We start from the raw sequence: 19,133 nt of genomic DNA on the forward strand, positions 1-19,133 counted from the left end.
GGTGGCGCTGTCACCAAATTTGGCATGGACCCCAAGTTCATGGTACACATAAAGTGTACCAAATTTCATTTCAATTGATCAAAGAATGACTGAGCTACAGCTTCAGAACCATTTTTACGTCAACCTCGTTAAGTTTGCACATTTATTACTTTTGAACAAAGATAAAAATCAAAATTCTGTTCGGTCATTTCTATGCGGCTCACTACAAAGATCATCTGTGCCAAATCTCATAAGAATTGAACCACATTTGAAGGAGGAGTAGCGAATAAACGGAATACTGTACATTTCAAAATGGCTGCTATTGTAATGGGTGGAGTTTTACTGTAAGGTATTAAAAACAACAAGCATGAGGAGAGCAATCACGTGTACTAAGTAGAATTTTCATAGATCAAGCGGATCAGCAGTTATAACCATTTGAACATTGAATTTTTGAGCTGATGGTGGCGCTATAGAGTTAATGCTAGAAACCCCATTTTTGGTCACTTGACTTTTCAGGACCACCTCTACAACTGTGCCAAATTTCATCATTTTCCTATGTACGATTCATAGGGCTGCCATAGACACCAATGGCTAAGAAGAGGAAGCAGAATAATAATAATAATAATACTAACAATTCCAATAGGTGTCACAGCACCTTCGGTGCTTGACCCCTAATAAGAAAACCATCAAACGCAATAGTGGCCTGCCGCCCTGCGGGCTTGGCCCCTAATAATACACATTGATGAAAATATATTTTAGTGACTTGAGGATGAAGCACTGGCCCGATCGGGCAACTGACAAGCCTTTTTACTGGCCCGAACGTCTCTCACACTTGCCCCGGGCAACCGGGCAGTCCTTTATGTTGAGCCCTGGAAATATAACTAGTTTTAACAAACATGCCTTACCAAAAACATTACTTGTTGTGTGCATTTTGAGGCAAAACAAAGGCCATTGATGTATTTTAAGATATGTCAGTGCAAGTTGTTTTCAGTTTGGACAGCTCTTACATGTATTTTAGTCTAGGACTAGTCTAATCCCTGTCTGGAAACCGCCCCATAGTCCCGGTATCACAGGAGGACATGCTTTTTTATGAGTTCAAACCGTTAAAGGATAACACCACTGTTTTTCAATATTTTACTATATTCTTACCTCAACTTAGATGAATGAATACAGGAATGATATCTTTTTTCAATGCGTGCACTTTTAATCTTTGTACAGCGTGTCGTGAATGTGTTAGCAGCATTTAGCCTAACCCCATTCATTCCTGGTGGCTCCAAACAGGGATAAATTGAAAAGCCACCAAACACTTCCATGTTTTCCCTATTTAAAGACTGTTACATGAGTAGTTACATTAGTAAGTATGGTGGCACAAAATAAAACGCATTGAACAAAGAGAGGTATGTATTAATTCATCTAGGTTGAGGTAAGAATATAGTAAAATATTGACAAACATGTGGTGTTTTCCTTTAAAAACATGCATGTGCGAGTGTTGGTGCATGTTTCTAATTAAGTCTGCATTCCTGGATGGCACTTAAGTCTGGAGGCCCCGTGACAAACTGTCGCAGGTCAGAAAGGTACACGCGCTGGTGCCGTCGAATCAAACGCGCAGGCGGTAAACTCCTGGTTTTGCAATTAATTTTGCATTGCACTGGAGATAAAGCCGGTTGTAAACAACGCATTTCACGTTGAAATAACCCGGTCAAACATCCACCGCTGTCACTTACCAGATTGTAAACATCTCATGGCATGTTCCAATAATCGGCCAAATGGAAAACATTTGTGTTCACGATTAATCTAACGGTCAAACAAAAGGAAAACCACAACCTGGTCCATCGGCCACCAGGTTATAAACATTTCATCCATGTTGAAATAACCCCAGTAATCACCCAGGCACTACTACAACGAGTGAACACATCTCTCAGAAATGCAGCTTTAAGGACTGCGCTCTCTTTTTTCAGCCACGTTTAAACACTTAATGTACACGGCCCTTGAAACATAGGGCTGACTTTAAACGCGGCTGAAAACGCTAGCCAGACGCCGACTGTAGGCGCTTGCCAGCTTTTTTCAGCCGAGTGCTTTGGTTGCTGTGATACTTCTGCTTCGTTTATCAGTCGTTGAACGATACGCTGGTGATATTTGTCCCGCCCCTTCTGCACTGTGATTGGCCGGCAGAGTGAAAAGTGACATTGACGAGCTGAACGTTTCACCCAAAGTTAAAAAATGTTCAACTCTCGCGCAGACAAAATCCGCCAGGTGATGGTGTTTTTTGGAAACAATTGAAAACATTTGCCAGCATAAACACCTTGGTGTGCAGTGTGCACGCCCCCTTATGATGTCTTCATTCAGACAGCAACGCTCTTTTCAAATACATACAGTACAGCAGGTCAGAGGTCATCAAAGATCATTTACTGTAATCATGATAAATCTGCTAATAGAGAAGAAGCACAGAAACACAATGATCTTCTGTCATGAGTCTGAACACTGAGGTCAGACATCTAACATCTTCTAACTAACCCTAAACTCTCCACAGTGTTAATCGGTAGACACTCAATGAAGCACTGAATGTAAAAATGAAGCAGTGATGATGTTTAACTAAACCTGACACTCAAAGTGAGTCAATGATGAAGAATGTTTGGGTAAAACACTAAAGTTAAACTGTTGAGTAAAGCGTGAGTCAGTGACTACTAGATAAAAACACCATCATATTACTGACTGATCTGTGATACAGCAGGAGATATTTCACCAGTATGAAATCTGCAGCAGGTCCATTTAAATTAAAACTATCTGACCGACATAACCCACAAGATTTAACACAACTCAACCACGAAATGTATCAGCTGCATTATCATAATGTCACAAATGTATTTTACTCAAGATGTGTCATTTTAATGTCACTGTGACAGAAACAAACCTCATTGTTTAATGTGTGTGATTCACTGAAACATCTGCACAGTAAAGACAAAAATATAACCTAAAATCACGTAATAAATATAAAAACAGAGTAAGAATTACACACACATCTACTGTATACTGAACTAAACATGATAGTTTTTAAGATCTAACTCTTATCTGATTAAAAGCACATTATTGGTGATTATTATCATGTTATTAAGTGTGTTTGCATGCACAGTCTTTAGCTGATTATGCTTAATAAACTGATAATGTAAATGCATAAAACACTTTTCTTTTATCAAGGAACGCAATCGATCGGCACAGGTCGTTTTTTGCTCATTACCCTGATTTCTCGTTGCATGTAAACACCTTCATTGGCTTTCTTGTAGTTTTGTTCATATGCGCATGTATTTGAAGCATGTAAAAAGATAAACGTCACATGTGGAAGTAAGCACAAGGAACACATCATGGGAGTCGATGTGAGGTCGTTCCTTTAGTACCTTGAGCGGGTTCATTATAGAGATCATACAGAGAGAGAGAGAGAGAGAGAGAGAGAGAGAGAGAGAGAGAGAGAGAGAGTACTGCTACACACTCATCATATAAATACTAAAAAACATTCAATCAAAATATTTCACCAGTTTGATTCTGATTGGTCAGTAGCTGTGGTTTATTAATGATAAAGCACATTTATGACCGCTACTTAATGACTCTGTATGACTGCACAGCACCCTAAACAATTTTAGTATTAGTATTTAATTAGTACACAGAAGAGATATGTAACTACAGAAGAGTCAAGTTTTAAATAGGAAGAATATCGAAACTCTTTGGTTATTTTTTAGTGCAATGCTAATGGTCTAATCAGATTCAATGGATTATGCTAAGCTATGCTAAAAGTGCTACCGCCAGACCAGAAGATCAGCTGAATGGATTCCAAAACGGTAACAATCAAATGTTTAACTCTAGTGGAGCAGGAAAATCAGCCCATTTTCAAAAAAAGTGGAATGTCCCTTTAAAGTGATGTTTTTTGGGCTTTTGTGCATTTATTTAGACAGTATAGCGAGATCAGCAAAGGACCTCAGAGAAAACAATCAATCTCAGGTTGCCATGAGCACACTGGTCCTATATGTCGGCACACACTAACGGGGCTATACGTATTTATTTACTTTAATCGTTTAAACGTTTTATAAATGCAATAAAGTTCTCAAGGTTGTGCTGTAACATGAAACTCGTGTATAAATGGGTTTTCTTGACTTCTGACAACGCCTTTATCCGTGTCTTATTCACAATACAGCACAGCCTGAAGTACCTTATTGATTCTGTAGGAATAGCAGATAATAAATACAATATATCAAAAAAAATAATTGCCATTAGAAGATATACTGAATGTAGGAATATGTGACATAAATAATATTAATGATAATATAAGAAGAAGAGCTCACAGCTGTGATTAATCACGAATAAACCACACATACTGACCAATCAGCATCAAGCACCAGAACTTCTTGTTTATAGAGTCACTATACAAAGACAAGCATAACAATTTAAGATTCTTGTGCTGTTATGCTGGACTTTTACTGCTCTGGGGTATGAATGTTAGATGGTTTAAAAACAAATATAAGTAAAAACAGAGCCCACAACCAAGACGACTGAATAATAATCTGATCTGGCACAACATGAGATACACACCAAAGTTTATTCGCTAGAAATCCAGTGACGTTGACTTGAGTAAACAGCACTAAAAGGTCTTTTCACTGTTTAGATTGTTTGAAATGTTCACATATCAACAGTGACGAGTGAATGAAATAAACAAATGACCAAGATAATAAAAGCATTGTTAGTTGTGCATGTTGAGACGACTTTACTAGCACAGCGTATGCGTGTTTTAACATGTATGTGTACAGCTGCAAATCTTTCTGAACACACAACACACGGCCCATAAAGAGGAAAATCATCGCAGCTCTGAAGTGTTTACAGTCCCTGTACATTAAACAAACACACACACACTGGCGTGACATCCATACCATGTGATCATGCCAGGCGTGATGCCAAAGGCCGGCCATGTCACTTACCAGAAATCTCACAAAGAGAAACAGGGGGAGGGGAAGATGAGAGAAACCCTTAACAAATCCAAAGTTCTGCATTAAATGACACACATTCATTGTCTTACTGTCATACACACAGGCTGATATTTTAATACATTTTATAACAGTGTGTTTAATGTTCACCTTATATCAGCAGCACAATCACATCTCAACTGTTTTCTGTGAACACTACATGAAGAGATAAGAAAACGTTTACACAACAGCACTAAAACAAGCTCATTTCTTTCTTAAGTCAATATACAGTATAATTAAAGAGCCCATATGATGCTAAATCCACTTTTACAGCTGTTTGGACGTAAATGTGTATTGGCAACCCAACAATGACAAAATCCACCGATACCTCCTTTATTAATCCCCATTAAACCATTAGACACGCCTTTTTGATTTTCTTGTTAATGTGATGTCACTCTGATAAAGCCCCGCCCACAGCCTGACTGACAGTCCTGCATTACCATAGTTTCTTAGTGAGTTGTATAGTGAGATATTGTCTCAGACTGTTTTCACAGGAATCAGATTTTAACTGAAACGCTTACTAGTTGCATTTCCTTTACCCTTCAAACTGCGCAAAATAAAAAAAAGGCCAATGGAAACACGTAAATTTCACAAAAATTCCTATATATCGCTGTATATGTCTCACGTAAGACCTCTGGTCTTGCACACGTGACCTCACATTGTTTCCTCATTACATCTCGCATGCGTTTGTTTATGAGATACAGTTTGCGGACCAGAATAAAGTTGTTTACGATTTTTCCTAAACTGAAAAAAAAATGATTCATCCAATTTACTAAATTTTTTAAGGTAAGTGGTCGCAATCAATTTATGTAAGCTACATTTAAACAAAAAAATTAGAAAAACAATCAAAACAAAAAACTTTTGTTTAAATGTAGTGTAAATAAATTGATTGCAACCACTTACCTTAAAAAATTAAGTAAATTTTAGACTCATTTTTTTTGTGTATGGTAAAGTCGTGCCGTGTGAAACCCCCTGTCGCTAATCCATCATGCAGTGTCAACACAGCAGCGACTGAACGCTACCTCAAATAGTCACGCAGTGTGAAAAGATCTGTGACATGACTACTTTGAAAATCGTGCAGTCTGAACTCGCCATTATTGCAAGAGGAAAAAATAAGTTACAGTCACACTTCATCGGAAACTACGTCATTTCACAAAAGTTTTTCGTCAACATTTAGAAAATAACGCTAAAGTTTTGCGCAAATCTGTAATGGAAACGCAGCTACTGTCTCTTTTGGTAAGCGTGTGAGGAGCTGTATCTCATTTGCATTTAAAGGTAGACACGTAAACAGCGTGTTTTTTGTTTACACCCAAATAGAGTCATTTTGGTCACGCTATAATAAATGATCTGTGGGGTATTTCGAGCTGAAACTTTACAGACACACATGAGACTTATATTACATGTCATAAAAATGGGCACAATATGTTCCCCTTTAAATCTGACTCAATAGAGTTTGATCTGATATTTAATATCACAGGAGCAACACTGACAGGTGCATATAGTTACAAGCCAAATCACAGTAAACAACATGTGCTGAACCTAAATACCACAAACTTTCCATACGTTCTTTCATTCTATCTTTTATCCTTTTTCTTTCTTTCATTCTTTTATTGTTTCTTTTATTTATTCTTTCTTCAGGGTTCCCACAACTTAGTTAACTTCAAATTCAAGGACCTTTCAAGGACTTTCCAGGTGCAATACCCTCAAATTCAAGGACTAAATGTGGGGACACATTTTAAGTGAGAGCAAGGTTACATCGTGTTACCTTTTAAGATACATTGTTACAGTTCCCTTTGGAGGGAACTCGCGCTGCGTCACTGCATTGACACTTTGGGGACGCCTCCAGGGGTAAGAGCGTCTGAATGTGTATATCAAATTCAACCAATGATGAGGCTTAATGACAAAGACAGGGTGACGTGGGAGTCAGGAAGTATATCACTATCTGAAATATTGCCAAAGACGGCGTTACAGGGACGCAGCGTCTCGTTCCCTTCTCAGAGAACAACAGTTACATACGTAACCCCAGACGTTTTCATGTGTCAAACACAACTATGCAAAAAAGTAGGGATGCACGATATATCGGCCGATAACTGCTTATTTTTAATATTATCGGTTATAGGTCTGATAGCAAAATTAGGCCGATAAATGAAAGCCGATAAATTATGGATTATTTTGGTTTGTTGAACCACTTAACTTGCTCATTGCTGGCCATGTGGAGTTTTGATTGGTGCTTTCTGTGACATAGCACGAAGATGACACGTGTTGCGGGCTTAAGAAGAGTATGCTAGTCTAGCGCAAAGACAAGATATCCGCGGTCTGGGAGTTTTTCATTGTGAAAATAATATGAATATTTATCGGCCCCCAAATTTAAAGAGTTATCGGTATCGGCCAAAATTTCCATATCGGTGCATCCCTACAAAAAAGCATTTTGGTATGAATCAACATTCACATACAGAAGATATAAGCATTTAAAGTGAACGGTTTAACACGTGTGCTTAAAAAGTCTAGAATTTTTATGATATTATATGTATACACATATTATATATGTAGTGTAACAGGAAATAATATGGATTTTTTCCAATAAAAAAAAAGTAGATTCAAGCACTTTCAATGACCTGCATCTATGTATGTATATTTTCAAAAACTTCCCAGAACCTTGAATTTTCCCCCTCAAATTCACAACCTTTCAAGGATTTTAAGGACCCGTGGGAACCCTGTTTCTTTTATTCTATCTGTCATACATTCATTAATTCTTTCTTTTGTTCACTGTTTCTTTCTTTCTTTCATTCATTCTTTCTTTTATTCTATCTCTCATTCATTCATTCATTCATTCATTCATTTTTCTGTCTTTTGTTTATTGTTTTTTTCTTTCTTTCTTTCATTCTATCTTTTTGTCTTTCAGTAATTTATTCTTTCTTTCTTTCTTTCTTTCTTTCTTTCTTCCTTTCATTCATTTTTTCTTCCTTTCTTTCATTCATTGTTTCTTTCTTTTGTTCACGTTTTTTCTTCTTTCTTTCAGCTGTGATCTTTAACCCTATAATGTTCAAGAAACATTTTCACTATAAGGGGTTTGCTAGAAGCATGGATTATTTCTGGGATTATAATCTGTGGCTTATCATGACGAAAGTTTACCAATTCAAACAAAACTGAAACATTTGATCTCATTAACAATCACAAATCTGGCTTAATCTCAGATACGTGTGCTGCTTCTGTAACCTTTAGTAAAGATGCTGTTGACTCAAAATGACATCCAAAATGAAAGCTGAGACAACATGCGTTCAAATTTCTCTATATTTGTATTTTATTATGTCATATTAACTCCATAATTAACATAATATCATGAGGAGTAACCATTTACATGTGCTTAAGTCACATCCACCACATGCAGGACTTTACATCACGTATCTTTATGGGATCTTTATGCACACACAGATTCCGGAAAATCATCGAATATACCAAAAATCAAACGATCCCGGACGCATTTTGTGTAATGTCTGTGTGAAAAGGACTATAACTACACTGCTGTTTGATCAGACCAAACAACCAATGCAGGAAAGCATGCAACTGCTAAATATCATCCAATACATCAGCTGATAATATCTATTAGAAAGATACACATTATTATCACACACTGATACAGTACAGTAAAGATTGATCTTAGTCCGATTAAAGGAGTGAGGCCCGAGTCAGGGTTGAGTTCAGTCATCATACAGTATAAAGCTCCTCTCTCTTCAGTCTCATGTGGAATGTTTGATAGAGCGAAGGCCTCAGGAAGGCAAATCAGGACACGGTGCAAAAATACAGCTGTTCAGCGTCATCAGAGACACGGCAGCGTGCCAAAGCAAAGACATGTATCACGGACATGAGCTCTGTATGTACTGTGAGAGAGAATGCACGCATTAAATTAACCCTTCAAATACAACTACATGTGTGAAATACTAGACAGCTGTGATAAACTACTGCGGCAACTAACCGGTCAAAGCTCATAGGATAGTCAAATAAAAACATCTGTCAACTTTCAACAATCAAAAGATTGTGTCTGCTCAAACTGTATTTTACCATAAATTCACCTGTTAGTTACCAGCCAGTATAGTTATAGACAAATACAAAAGTGATGTCCACACGCTCAAACACACCATAAACAAAGACATCTAGTCAGAAAAGAGAAACAAACCCTAAAGCAAAAGCTGTAAATATCCACACAGCCTGGTTTTAGTTGGGTAAACTGGTGTGGCAGGCTGGATTTAGAGGGGTTTGGGACTTTTTAGCTGGTCTTAGCTGGTGAAGCTGGAAGCTTGGCTAAGCTGGTTGGCTGGTTTAAACTGGTCCTCCCAGCCTGGCAAAGCTCCTGTTGGGTCAGTTGGTTTTAGCGTGCTCTCCCAGCCTGACCAGCTTAAAAAGTGGTACTACAAATTAACCACAAGCATTGACTTCTCAACCAATGTATCACATGATCGTTTCAACCAAATAAATTTCACATGAAAATGTTTGAAAGGCAGGTTTGACATGTGACCACGTGTGTTTTTTATAACATGTGTAATTCAAGTAAGTTTTCTGTAAGGCACAGCTGTAACACACACTCTCACTAGAGATCAGGCGGTTAAAAATAGACATCACTTTTACATGGAAACTAAACCAGACAACCAGACCAATTCCAAACATACAGAATAAACTTCTTTTGAGTTCATCTAAGTGTTAGTAATGATAAATAACTGTTCATCTTCTGCATAACATTTAAACTGGGAGAAGAATCGGACTTTGAGAAACGATCAGTTTGTTGAATTCATATTTGTGTAGATGTGTGCAGTAACAGCTGGTGTAGATTTGACAGCCGAGGACGGCCTGTGTGTTTCTGCACAACTCCATATATAAACAACAGTAGTGAAGAAACAAACCTCAAACCTTCAGGCACACCGAGAAAAAGACTAGAAAATGAAGCAGGCACATGTGGCATAGCTGCAGTGCTATAAACAAATACATAGAAGAGTGAAGGGTCTGTTTCAATCAAATACAGAAGAAACACGCAACAGACATATCAATGAAATCTGCACATGTTAGCTTCATAGGAAAAGATGCACGCTGCACAGTCACATGTCTTGGAAACCAAACAGCAGGACGCAAAAGTCAACGCACACACAAACACACCAAAGAATGCATTCATACAGTATGTTAAATTGTTCTCTGATATTTACACAGAAGGTTTGTGGCTTTATTAAATGATCCAGAGTCAGTTTTTCATGTCCATTTACAACCCAAGGATTTGTCTTTAGAATATTATTACTTTATTTGAAAGGGTCATGAATAATAATGTTGAGCTCTGCTCTGATTGGCTGTTTCTCCTTCAGTAGCTCTGTGTGTGTGTGTAAACAGATCTTATGTTTGAGTCTGTATCAGATTTTGAGGAATAATTAATTGTTTGTAGATTGTTAATGAACGTTTCTGAGTGATAAGTTTGTGTTTTTTTTCTGTATGGACCTGCAAATCGTAACTAACGTCAATAGTAGAACTTTAGGCTAAATGCTAGCATATAGCATTAACTAGCATATAGCGCTAACTAGCATATAGCATTAACTAGCATATATCGCTAACCAGCATATAGCATTAACTAGCATATATCGCTAACTAGCATATAGTGCTAACTCAGCAGCCACAACTTTGTTTTTATCATTGTAACAACATTGTAATTAATTTAATACATCTCGACTGTAACGTCACAGTTGGTGTTGAGATCTTTTGCATGCACGAGGTTTACATAATAATGAGGAAACAATCATGTTTAAGGCTCATGATATGTCATTACTATGTAACACAACTCTGTTTATCTATGCTTACATAAATACAGTTTTATATTCTACTGCACCTTTAAATAAATAAGGCAATCATATAAATGTAAGGGACTTTCACAGGCTGCAGCCTTTCTATTGAGAAACAGCTAATGTGGCAAATAAACTCTCTCTCATCTGACCAAACTTCCTTTCTTCACTTCAGCCATCACATGAATAAAACCCAACAGATCAAACTATTCAATGATAAGCAGACAGATCAGTATCTGCAATTAGGAGTAAAAATGACATCCGGTGTCATTGAACAAATCAAACTGCTCAAAATTCATCTCGATTTAGACAAAAAAATTACAAATGTTGACAATAAACATAGTTGCTATTACAGTATAATAGTACAGATTAAGTAGTTGAACAAGCTAATCAGTTATTGGGACACTTAAGATTCTTTTAATGAACAAATCAAACCAAATAAAAAAAGAATGAATTAATCATTTAGCATTATCTTACTGTACATCCACAGTACTTCAAAGAATACCATAGTATTAATATAGTAAAAACCGTGCTGGTTGTTTCTTATACTTTTGTGTGTACACGATGCTTTGTCCAAGCTAATCTTACTAATAAATCTCATATCGTATTCATGATCATTATACAATATATGTTACAGACAAGCACACGTGCACGCGCAGAATAAACTGACATTCCTTCACTGTCCAGCACTACGGTATTATCGGGAATAAGTTACGTATCATTATAACATATAACCAATTAAACCACGAGTTTCATCTGCATCAGTGCGAACGCGCAGGACTTTTACTAATGTAAATATTGTTTAGTAGGAAATCAAGTCTGGCCCATATGCGTCACACGTACAGTCCCGCCATAAAGACTGAACTATAAAGGGATTGATGAGGATATTTACCCGCTGTCTGTCTCCTCCATATACAGCCCGACCGCGAGATGAAGCGCTTACAGTTGATCTCTACTGTAGATACTGTAAAGTTTCCACCACCAAACCCTCCTCACATCGACTCTCTCTCTCTCTCTCTCTCTCTCTCTCTCTCTCTCTCTCTCTCTCTCTCTCTCTCTCTCTCAGTTCAGGAAGTGATTTCGCCTTCAGTGTGACATCATTCTCAAACGCTCTCATGAGTTTTTAAAGACACAGTCAGGCCGTCCCGTACTCATCTAACTTTATCATACATCAGAACGAGCTGGTTTAACATTCATTAGCATCATTACTAGTAGCTTCTATTGACTTTGATAATACATTGCAACTTTTAAATGCATGGAAGAAGGTAGCGGGACATAAAGTTAATAGTTCTTCAACACCATAGTCTCAGAATTACACAACCATACGGCTAAAAAAATAATTTCTTTTGGGCAATTTTTTTTAAATATATGGTAAATACATTTTGTAGAAAGTAAAGCTTAATTAAATTATTATTGAATTTGAAAATATATTTAGTTTTAACCTTTATATATTAACATTAATAATTTTTTTACATAAAATGTAGCCTAAAAGTATGTATAAAATATAAAATTATAAAAAAGTATATGTTTGCATTTGAAAATATATTTAATTTTAATCTTTTTAAACCTTTTTTTTACAGGTTTGTAACATACAAGGTTTTTCTTCCAATGTGACATGAATATAAATGCTTTAAAATATATTTATTTTAAAAATGTATTTTAAAATATGCAATAAAAAAAAATTGTAAACCTTTTATTCTTTATTATTTTTTTCTTTATTTATTCTTTACACCATTCCAGCATCTATGGCCCAGGTGAAAAATAATTCTATTAAAAATATACTTTTAAAAGTGTACTATATTTTCTACATGTTGTACTATTTTCGTCAAATCCAAGTATAGTTAAGTGTATTCAATTATGCATTAACTTCAACTTAACATCTATTTGACTACACTTCAAGTGTCCAAATAAATAAATAAATAAAAATTAACCACATTTACAGTAAAATGGCAATACAATTAAAAAGACATTGCAGCACAAATTATAGTTGTGTTTAAGTACATTTTGTGCATACACTAAAAGTATACTTTTAAAAAGTACATATTAAATACTCTTTAAATAAAGCACAACAAGCAGAAGCATACTTGTTATATACTTCATGTACTTCAATCATATTTCTAATACACTAAAGTACTTTTTTACCTGGGTACAGTAGTTATGGTGAGAATCAGTTAATTCATACACAAGTTTTATTCAGACAAGTTAATCCAGACACAGGTTGGGGAAGGGAAAATTTGGCATCTCCAATTTGCCTAACTTGCATGTTTTTGGCCTGTGTGAGGAAACCAGAGTAAAACCCACACTGACAAAAGGAGAACATGCAAACTCCACACAGAAAGGCCACCTGAGCTGGGCCTTTAACTGGAGATCTTCTTGCTGTGAGGCAACAGTGCTACCCACTGAGCCACAACATAAACAAATATTATGTATATTTTTGGGCCATTTTTTGTATATTTTGGAAAATATATAAAATAATATTTGAAAATATATATTTTTTGCCGGGCACCTTCATGCCATCCCTGATCTATGCGGCTTTCTTTAGGTAAACAAAAACAATTTTGTAAATAAAAATGTTAGTCACTTTGTATAGTATAGGTTTCAAAGTGTTGCATCTACAAAAAGCACATACGGCCTACTAAGAAAGACCAGCTAAAACCAAACCAGTTGGCTGGTTTAACTGGGTAAGCTGGTGCAGCAGATGGTTTTAGAGGGTTTTAACGAGGACACTAAAACCAGCCTGCTACACCAGATAAAACCAGGCTGGGCTTTTCAGTAGGGAAGAAGGCATCATAGATGTTTACTAAAGCAAAATGCAAAGTGTGTGTGAGAAAAACATGAATATTTTCTGTTTATTTAGCTAAACTGACACCAGAACAACCCAAGTGCTAAATTCAAATAACACATTGGTAACTTCAAATTTTACTGGCTCAAGTGTCTCCTGTATCACATCAGGAGACACTCAAGAACCAATGAGATTTAACACAGCCTTCATGTGCTGTATGATTAATTGTAAATACAAGTTGGATTTACAATTTATTGGTTTACAAGTTTGATAGAAGTATCCGAGTTATGCAGTCATAAACTTTAAACATGGTGAAGAGATGACTGAATTTTGCAGCTGCAAAACAGTTACATTGTGTGCCTCCTTGTCTTGTTATTAAAGGAGTCATAGTGTGAAAATCTGACTTTTTTCACATTTAAGTGCTATAATTGGGTATCCAGTGCTTCCAACAACCTAGAGAATAACTTAGTTTTGGTAAACAGGCATGTGAAAAAAATAGCTCATTGAAATTTGTCCCCCCTTGTGATGTCAGAAGGGGATCTTATTATAATAATACCACCCCTTAATCTGATCCAATCACAGCATTGCCATTTAGTGTAGAGAGAGAAAATAATTGACAGCACAATTGAGTTTTAACAAACCACCATAATGGTGATCAGTGTTTGCATTTCATCAGCTCATTTGCATATTTAAAGGACACACCCAAACGGCACCTACAAAGTGACAATTTTAACATGTTATAATAAATTACCTGTGGGGTACTTTGACCTAAAACTTTACATGTGTACTCTGGGAAAACAAAAGATTGATTTCACATCTTAAAACAGTCTCATAAGATGACCAATTTAAAGTCTTGCATATTTACACATCCAGCATAAGTAGCCACCATTAATGAACATTGTTTTAACAACACCACTACTTAATCCCCCATTTAGTATGTTTATATTAACAAGGTAATTTATATTTAGCCTTTATTTGCAGATATGATAGGTGGGTGTCATTGCACTGACAGGCGAGTCAGCCGATTACAATTTGTAGAAAAAGAAAATTTGATATGGTTAAACTATTAAAAATATCTGCTGATATAAGACATTACTAAACAATGCAATATTTCAGTGCTTCACCCCTCTGCAACAAATACTGACACTATTCTGTAGCACACGTGAAAATAACAAAAGAATCCTAAATAATAATCACAGACATGTAATATTTACAGTATTTTTATTCATAGTGTTATGATGCTGTTCCTGAGAGACTATTGATCAGTGCTATGCCACACACACAACCATCTAAACACACACCAGCAGAAATACATCTACACATCTCTCTAAGAGACGGCACATTAGACACACGGGACGGTCCGATCATTCAGTCACTGTACATGATGAATCAGTTTATCAGGTCAATGTCTACAGCGGGTGGACTTTTACAATGACGTCTGTGTGGTGTCCGTTTAGTTTCAGAACAAAAGGCCGTGCTTGGCCAAGTGTGAGGCGTATGATGTCTTGATCCTCAAACAATAGCAGATTGTACTAACTCACTCCAGTTTCATGCCAGGCTGGAGCCACTAACACCACACCAATACAACACAGAGCCATCAGACTGTGGTTGGCACCATACAAATAATCTGGTCCGATAGCCACGAGTAAGCCGAAACAGACCATTAGCCAAGGATTTCTGTCATCTCAAACCCAAAGCATATGAATGAGTTTTTTCTTTAATCACATGCAAAAACGTACGATAACATGTTTTTTTTTTTGACAATAAAAGGTAAATTATATTTCTAATGAGCAGCATTAATACAACAAATATACTTCTGAAAACATATCACATGCATGCACACAAAGGGGTGAAACCATGGACATGTTGAGTGTCACACCACACATACGCTTCATATGTCACAATCTAGTTTCATTGTCAAACAGCAGATCAAGGACGGTTTACTAATAAGACCGAAGAAGTCATTCATTCCAAACTTTACATATCTACAAACACCATGAAACACCATCCCAGCCCTCCGATCAGAAACATGGTGATGTGCATGCTGTAGATGAAGAGATCATTGAGGATGCCGAAGTCAAGCCGACGGTGACCCAACAGCAGGAGAATAACAGACAGCTTGTACTGCAGTCGGAGAAAAATTCGTACGCTGACGTACTGCAGACAGAAGAGGGCGGAGAGCGCCACCCACAGGAGGGAGGTGAAAAGGCTGCAGCTGAAATAAAGAAGAAATCTGACGAAACTATACATCCATCGGGACTTCAGGTAGAGGTCAAAGTTGTTGTACTTGGTGCGTACGAGCTGGGCGGTGCGAGCCGGCCCGCAGGCCGAGTGCATGCAGGTGGTGTGAGGGCCATGGAAGGAACGAACCCTCCGTGGAATGGGGATGACGGGCATCGGTGGGTTTGACGGACCGCCGGGTTCAGGAAGGTCCGGTGGCAGGACTCTTCCGGTAACTGCAGGACTGCATGTTGCATTACACAGTGTGTTCTTAACTAACAAGCAGGCAGATGTAAATGTGATGTTCCCATGACCGGTGACTGATAAACCTCCACGACGGTGAAGCTCTGGGAAAAACATCATCAAGAATAAAGAATAATCAACGTTGGGGTGGAATACACAAAGTGCATTTCAAATTTTGCTTGATACTTTAAATATACATTTCATTGAAAAGTGATACAAAAAGAATACTAGCATAGTTAATATAATCTTTATGAAAATCGTCAATCGGACTGCGTAGGTACACATCATATGTTTGCTTTTAATTTCAGCTCATGCCCTACTAAAAAATCCAGATGGTGAGCTGGTTTTATCTGGTCTACCAGCTTGGTTTTAGCAGGTTTTGCTGATGTAGCAACTGGTCTGGCTGTGTTTTGGTCACTTTTTAAGCTGGTCTAGTTGGAAAACCAGCTGACACACCAGCTTGACTATCTTTGGCAAGCCGCGAGGATCATCTTTAACCAGCTATTGGCACCTTAAACCAGCTACCAGCTTATGCTGGATTTTTCAGTAGGGGGCAACTGAATGACTGAAATGAATTATTAAATTAAATCAATATGAAGTTATGATAACAATAAGAACAGATACAGGTCTAGAGGTCTCATAGCCATATAAATATTAAATATGACAGAAATAATATTATGAAATAAAATCACATTTCAGACAGCAGATTAATAAATGTGGAATGCACCAGACACACATTCTTTGTCATTTACACTTTAAACATATACATGATAAATGCAAATAAGTGTTAATAAGAGTATCTGACTATTAAATAAATAAATGATTATACATAATTATTTTATAAAAAGAATGTATAACGTTAATATATTATTGCTATATTCATAAATGACCCTATTTATACAGGTACACCAAAAGTCCACAATAATAAATAACAAACACAGTATTATTACCATAACAGATTATGAATATGTTAGTAGCACTGTATGTTTAGATTTTAAACGTAAGTAAATTATATTTTAACCTCAATTATGCAGAAATCTTTGTGTTGTATGAGGCCTCGTGTAAAACACTAGCAAAAAACACGGAGCGCACAATCACTCACCTCTCATCGCGAACCTAAATATAATACATGATATAAACATGATTTATGATTAAATATGTTAAACTCACATGTTTTAACAGCGCATCCATCTGTCGAGCACCGCTGCTTCTGCTGCGTATAGCGCGGAACACGACCTGTCGTAAAACACAAGGCCTGGTTGCCATGACAACAACAGCCGAGCCACCTACAGGCAGCTCGCTGTACGCCTCTCTGACGTCAGAGCTCGATGATACTGTAACATTAATCTGTTAAAACTTTTGTTGACTAGTATATTCTTGAGTAAAAGTAAAAGTTCCTTTCCTCAGCAATGGATCTATACTCTTAATGCACTGAACTGAGATCAGTCTGAGAGATTTGTACTTTAGTCTGTATGTGTGCTGCTGAGTTCTATTTTCATAGCTGTGATCATCACACAGATTTATGAGTCGGCTGTAAGACTGCATGCTGCTTATTTGTCAAGCAGCCAGATGTGTAAAGAGCATCAGAGCTCACTGGAGATAAATCATAAAACATGCTGCTTTAAAAAGAGTTTATTATGATCGTTAATGGGGCGCACGATCACTTTCTGCAAGATTTAAAGACATATTATGCAAAATCTGAAAAACAAACCTTATAATACTTAATCAAACATGCATAAAGCCGTCAGCGGGGCTAAATAAATTCTCCCATTTAGCTTGCTTTAAGATTGTGATTGCTTTTACTAATTTAATCAACAGTGTAATAATTTCAGCAGCAGTCAGATTTGATGGTGGATATAGAGGAGATTTGGGGATGATTTAGGTGAGTACAGTACCTCTCTCTCTCTCTTTCATAATCTCTTTTTAGACTCTGCAGATTTTTGAAACTCAGAGGTCTAAAGGCCGTAATATAAAACTTCAGTTTCCAGCAGTTTGCTCTTTATTGTAGGGTCTATACAAAGAGGATTCAATGATAAACAAATAAAAGTCTCACAGTGCTTCTCAACCTTCTGACATTTAATAAAACACATTCATTTATCAGCAAGTTCTGTGTAATTAAACATAGAGTAATAAGACTATTAACCAACAACAGCACTACATTGTACCATTTAGTATGTTTTGGTTAAAGAGCACCTATTATCCGTTTCACGATTTTACATTTGCTTTGGTGTGTAAGTGTGTATTAGTAACATGTTAACGATATGCAAAAGGTAAAAACCCCAAAGTAAACGATAACGCGAGTTATTGTTTCCAATGTAAATCTCTTTTCTTGGACTACAACAAACACACAGATTACTTCCTGGGATTGTTGACGTGAACACGACGGTAATTATCATAATCCCGCCCGCTTCTGACTCACAGCCTGTAAGTAGTCGATGTTTTTATATTTAAAGAATTTACTACCGACTATACCATGATTCAAAGACGGGTTTTGAAAAATAAATGTTAATCGATCAGTTTGGTCATCTGCATTTTCTGGATCAGATTCGGCTCAGTAAAGATGATATTTACTCCTTGCATTGCACTGTATTGCATTGCAACCAAATCTTTCAAACATGGTAAGGAGCGTCACATTTCCGGCTGATGTCAGAGGTATTTAGGCCAATCGCAACTAGACCTGTTTGAGTCGTGACTCACTCGGATCTTTCACCCGAATCTTTAAATTAACTCATGAGTTGCGAGTCTCTAGTGTCATTAACCCGGATCAGTTGAGTCCTACTACAATTCAATGTAAAACCATAAACAGCGCCACCACACACACAAACCTCTTTCAACATTATTGATGAGACTTCGCTCGCACTACAGATCCACTCGTAAACGGCTGATCTAATCACAACATACAGATTAGTTGGCCAATCAGAGGACACAGCGCTTCAGAATGATGAGCTTTGTACAAAATCAATGCGCTTCAGGAAGGCAGGGCATAGAGGTGCAACAATAATGTTTTAGCAACTTAACAGGTGCTCTTTAAATCAAATTTTAAGTATTATGTCATACATTTTCTTTTGAGGGGGCACAAAGAGATGCACC

At 36.9% G+C, this 19,133-nt stretch overlaps 2 protein-coding genes across 3 annotated transcripts in view; both read right to left on the minus strand.

Moving 5' to 3' along the window:
- The window catches only part of nacc2 (NACC family member 2), a 46,494-nt gene extending 34,643 nt beyond the window's left edge, over positions 1-11,851 (minus strand). The window contains exon 1 of one of the 2 annotated variants that reach the window (XM_055200268.2): positions 11,691-11,851. The gene's annotated coding sequence lies outside the window, so the exon portion shown is untranslated. The remainder of the gene's footprint in view (positions 1-11,690) is intronic. The other variant, XM_055200269.2, reaches the window with a different exon arrangement.
- Positions 11,852-14,784: 2,933 nt separating this feature from the next.
- tmem250 (transmembrane protein 250) lies at positions 14,785-17,369 on the minus strand. The gene is made up of 2 exons (XM_055200270.2): positions 17,214-17,369; positions 14,785-16,147 (listed from the first exon to the last, which is right to left on the minus strand). The coding sequence occupies exon 2, from the start codon at positions 15,975-15,977 to the stop codon at positions 15,558-15,560; it is 420 nt and encodes a 139-aa protein (XP_055056245.1). The 5' UTR covers positions 15,978-16,147; positions 17,214-17,369; the 3' UTR covers positions 14,785-15,557.
- Between the last annotated feature and the right edge of the window lie 1,764 nt (positions 17,370-19,133).

The sequence above is a fragment of the Misgurnus anguillicaudatus genome, chromosome 22 (genome assembly GCF_027580225.2).
Source record: "Misgurnus anguillicaudatus chromosome 22, ASM2758022v2, whole genome shotgun sequence".
NCBI lineage: Eukaryota > Metazoa > Chordata > Actinopteri > Cypriniformes > Cobitidae > Misgurnus > Misgurnus anguillicaudatus.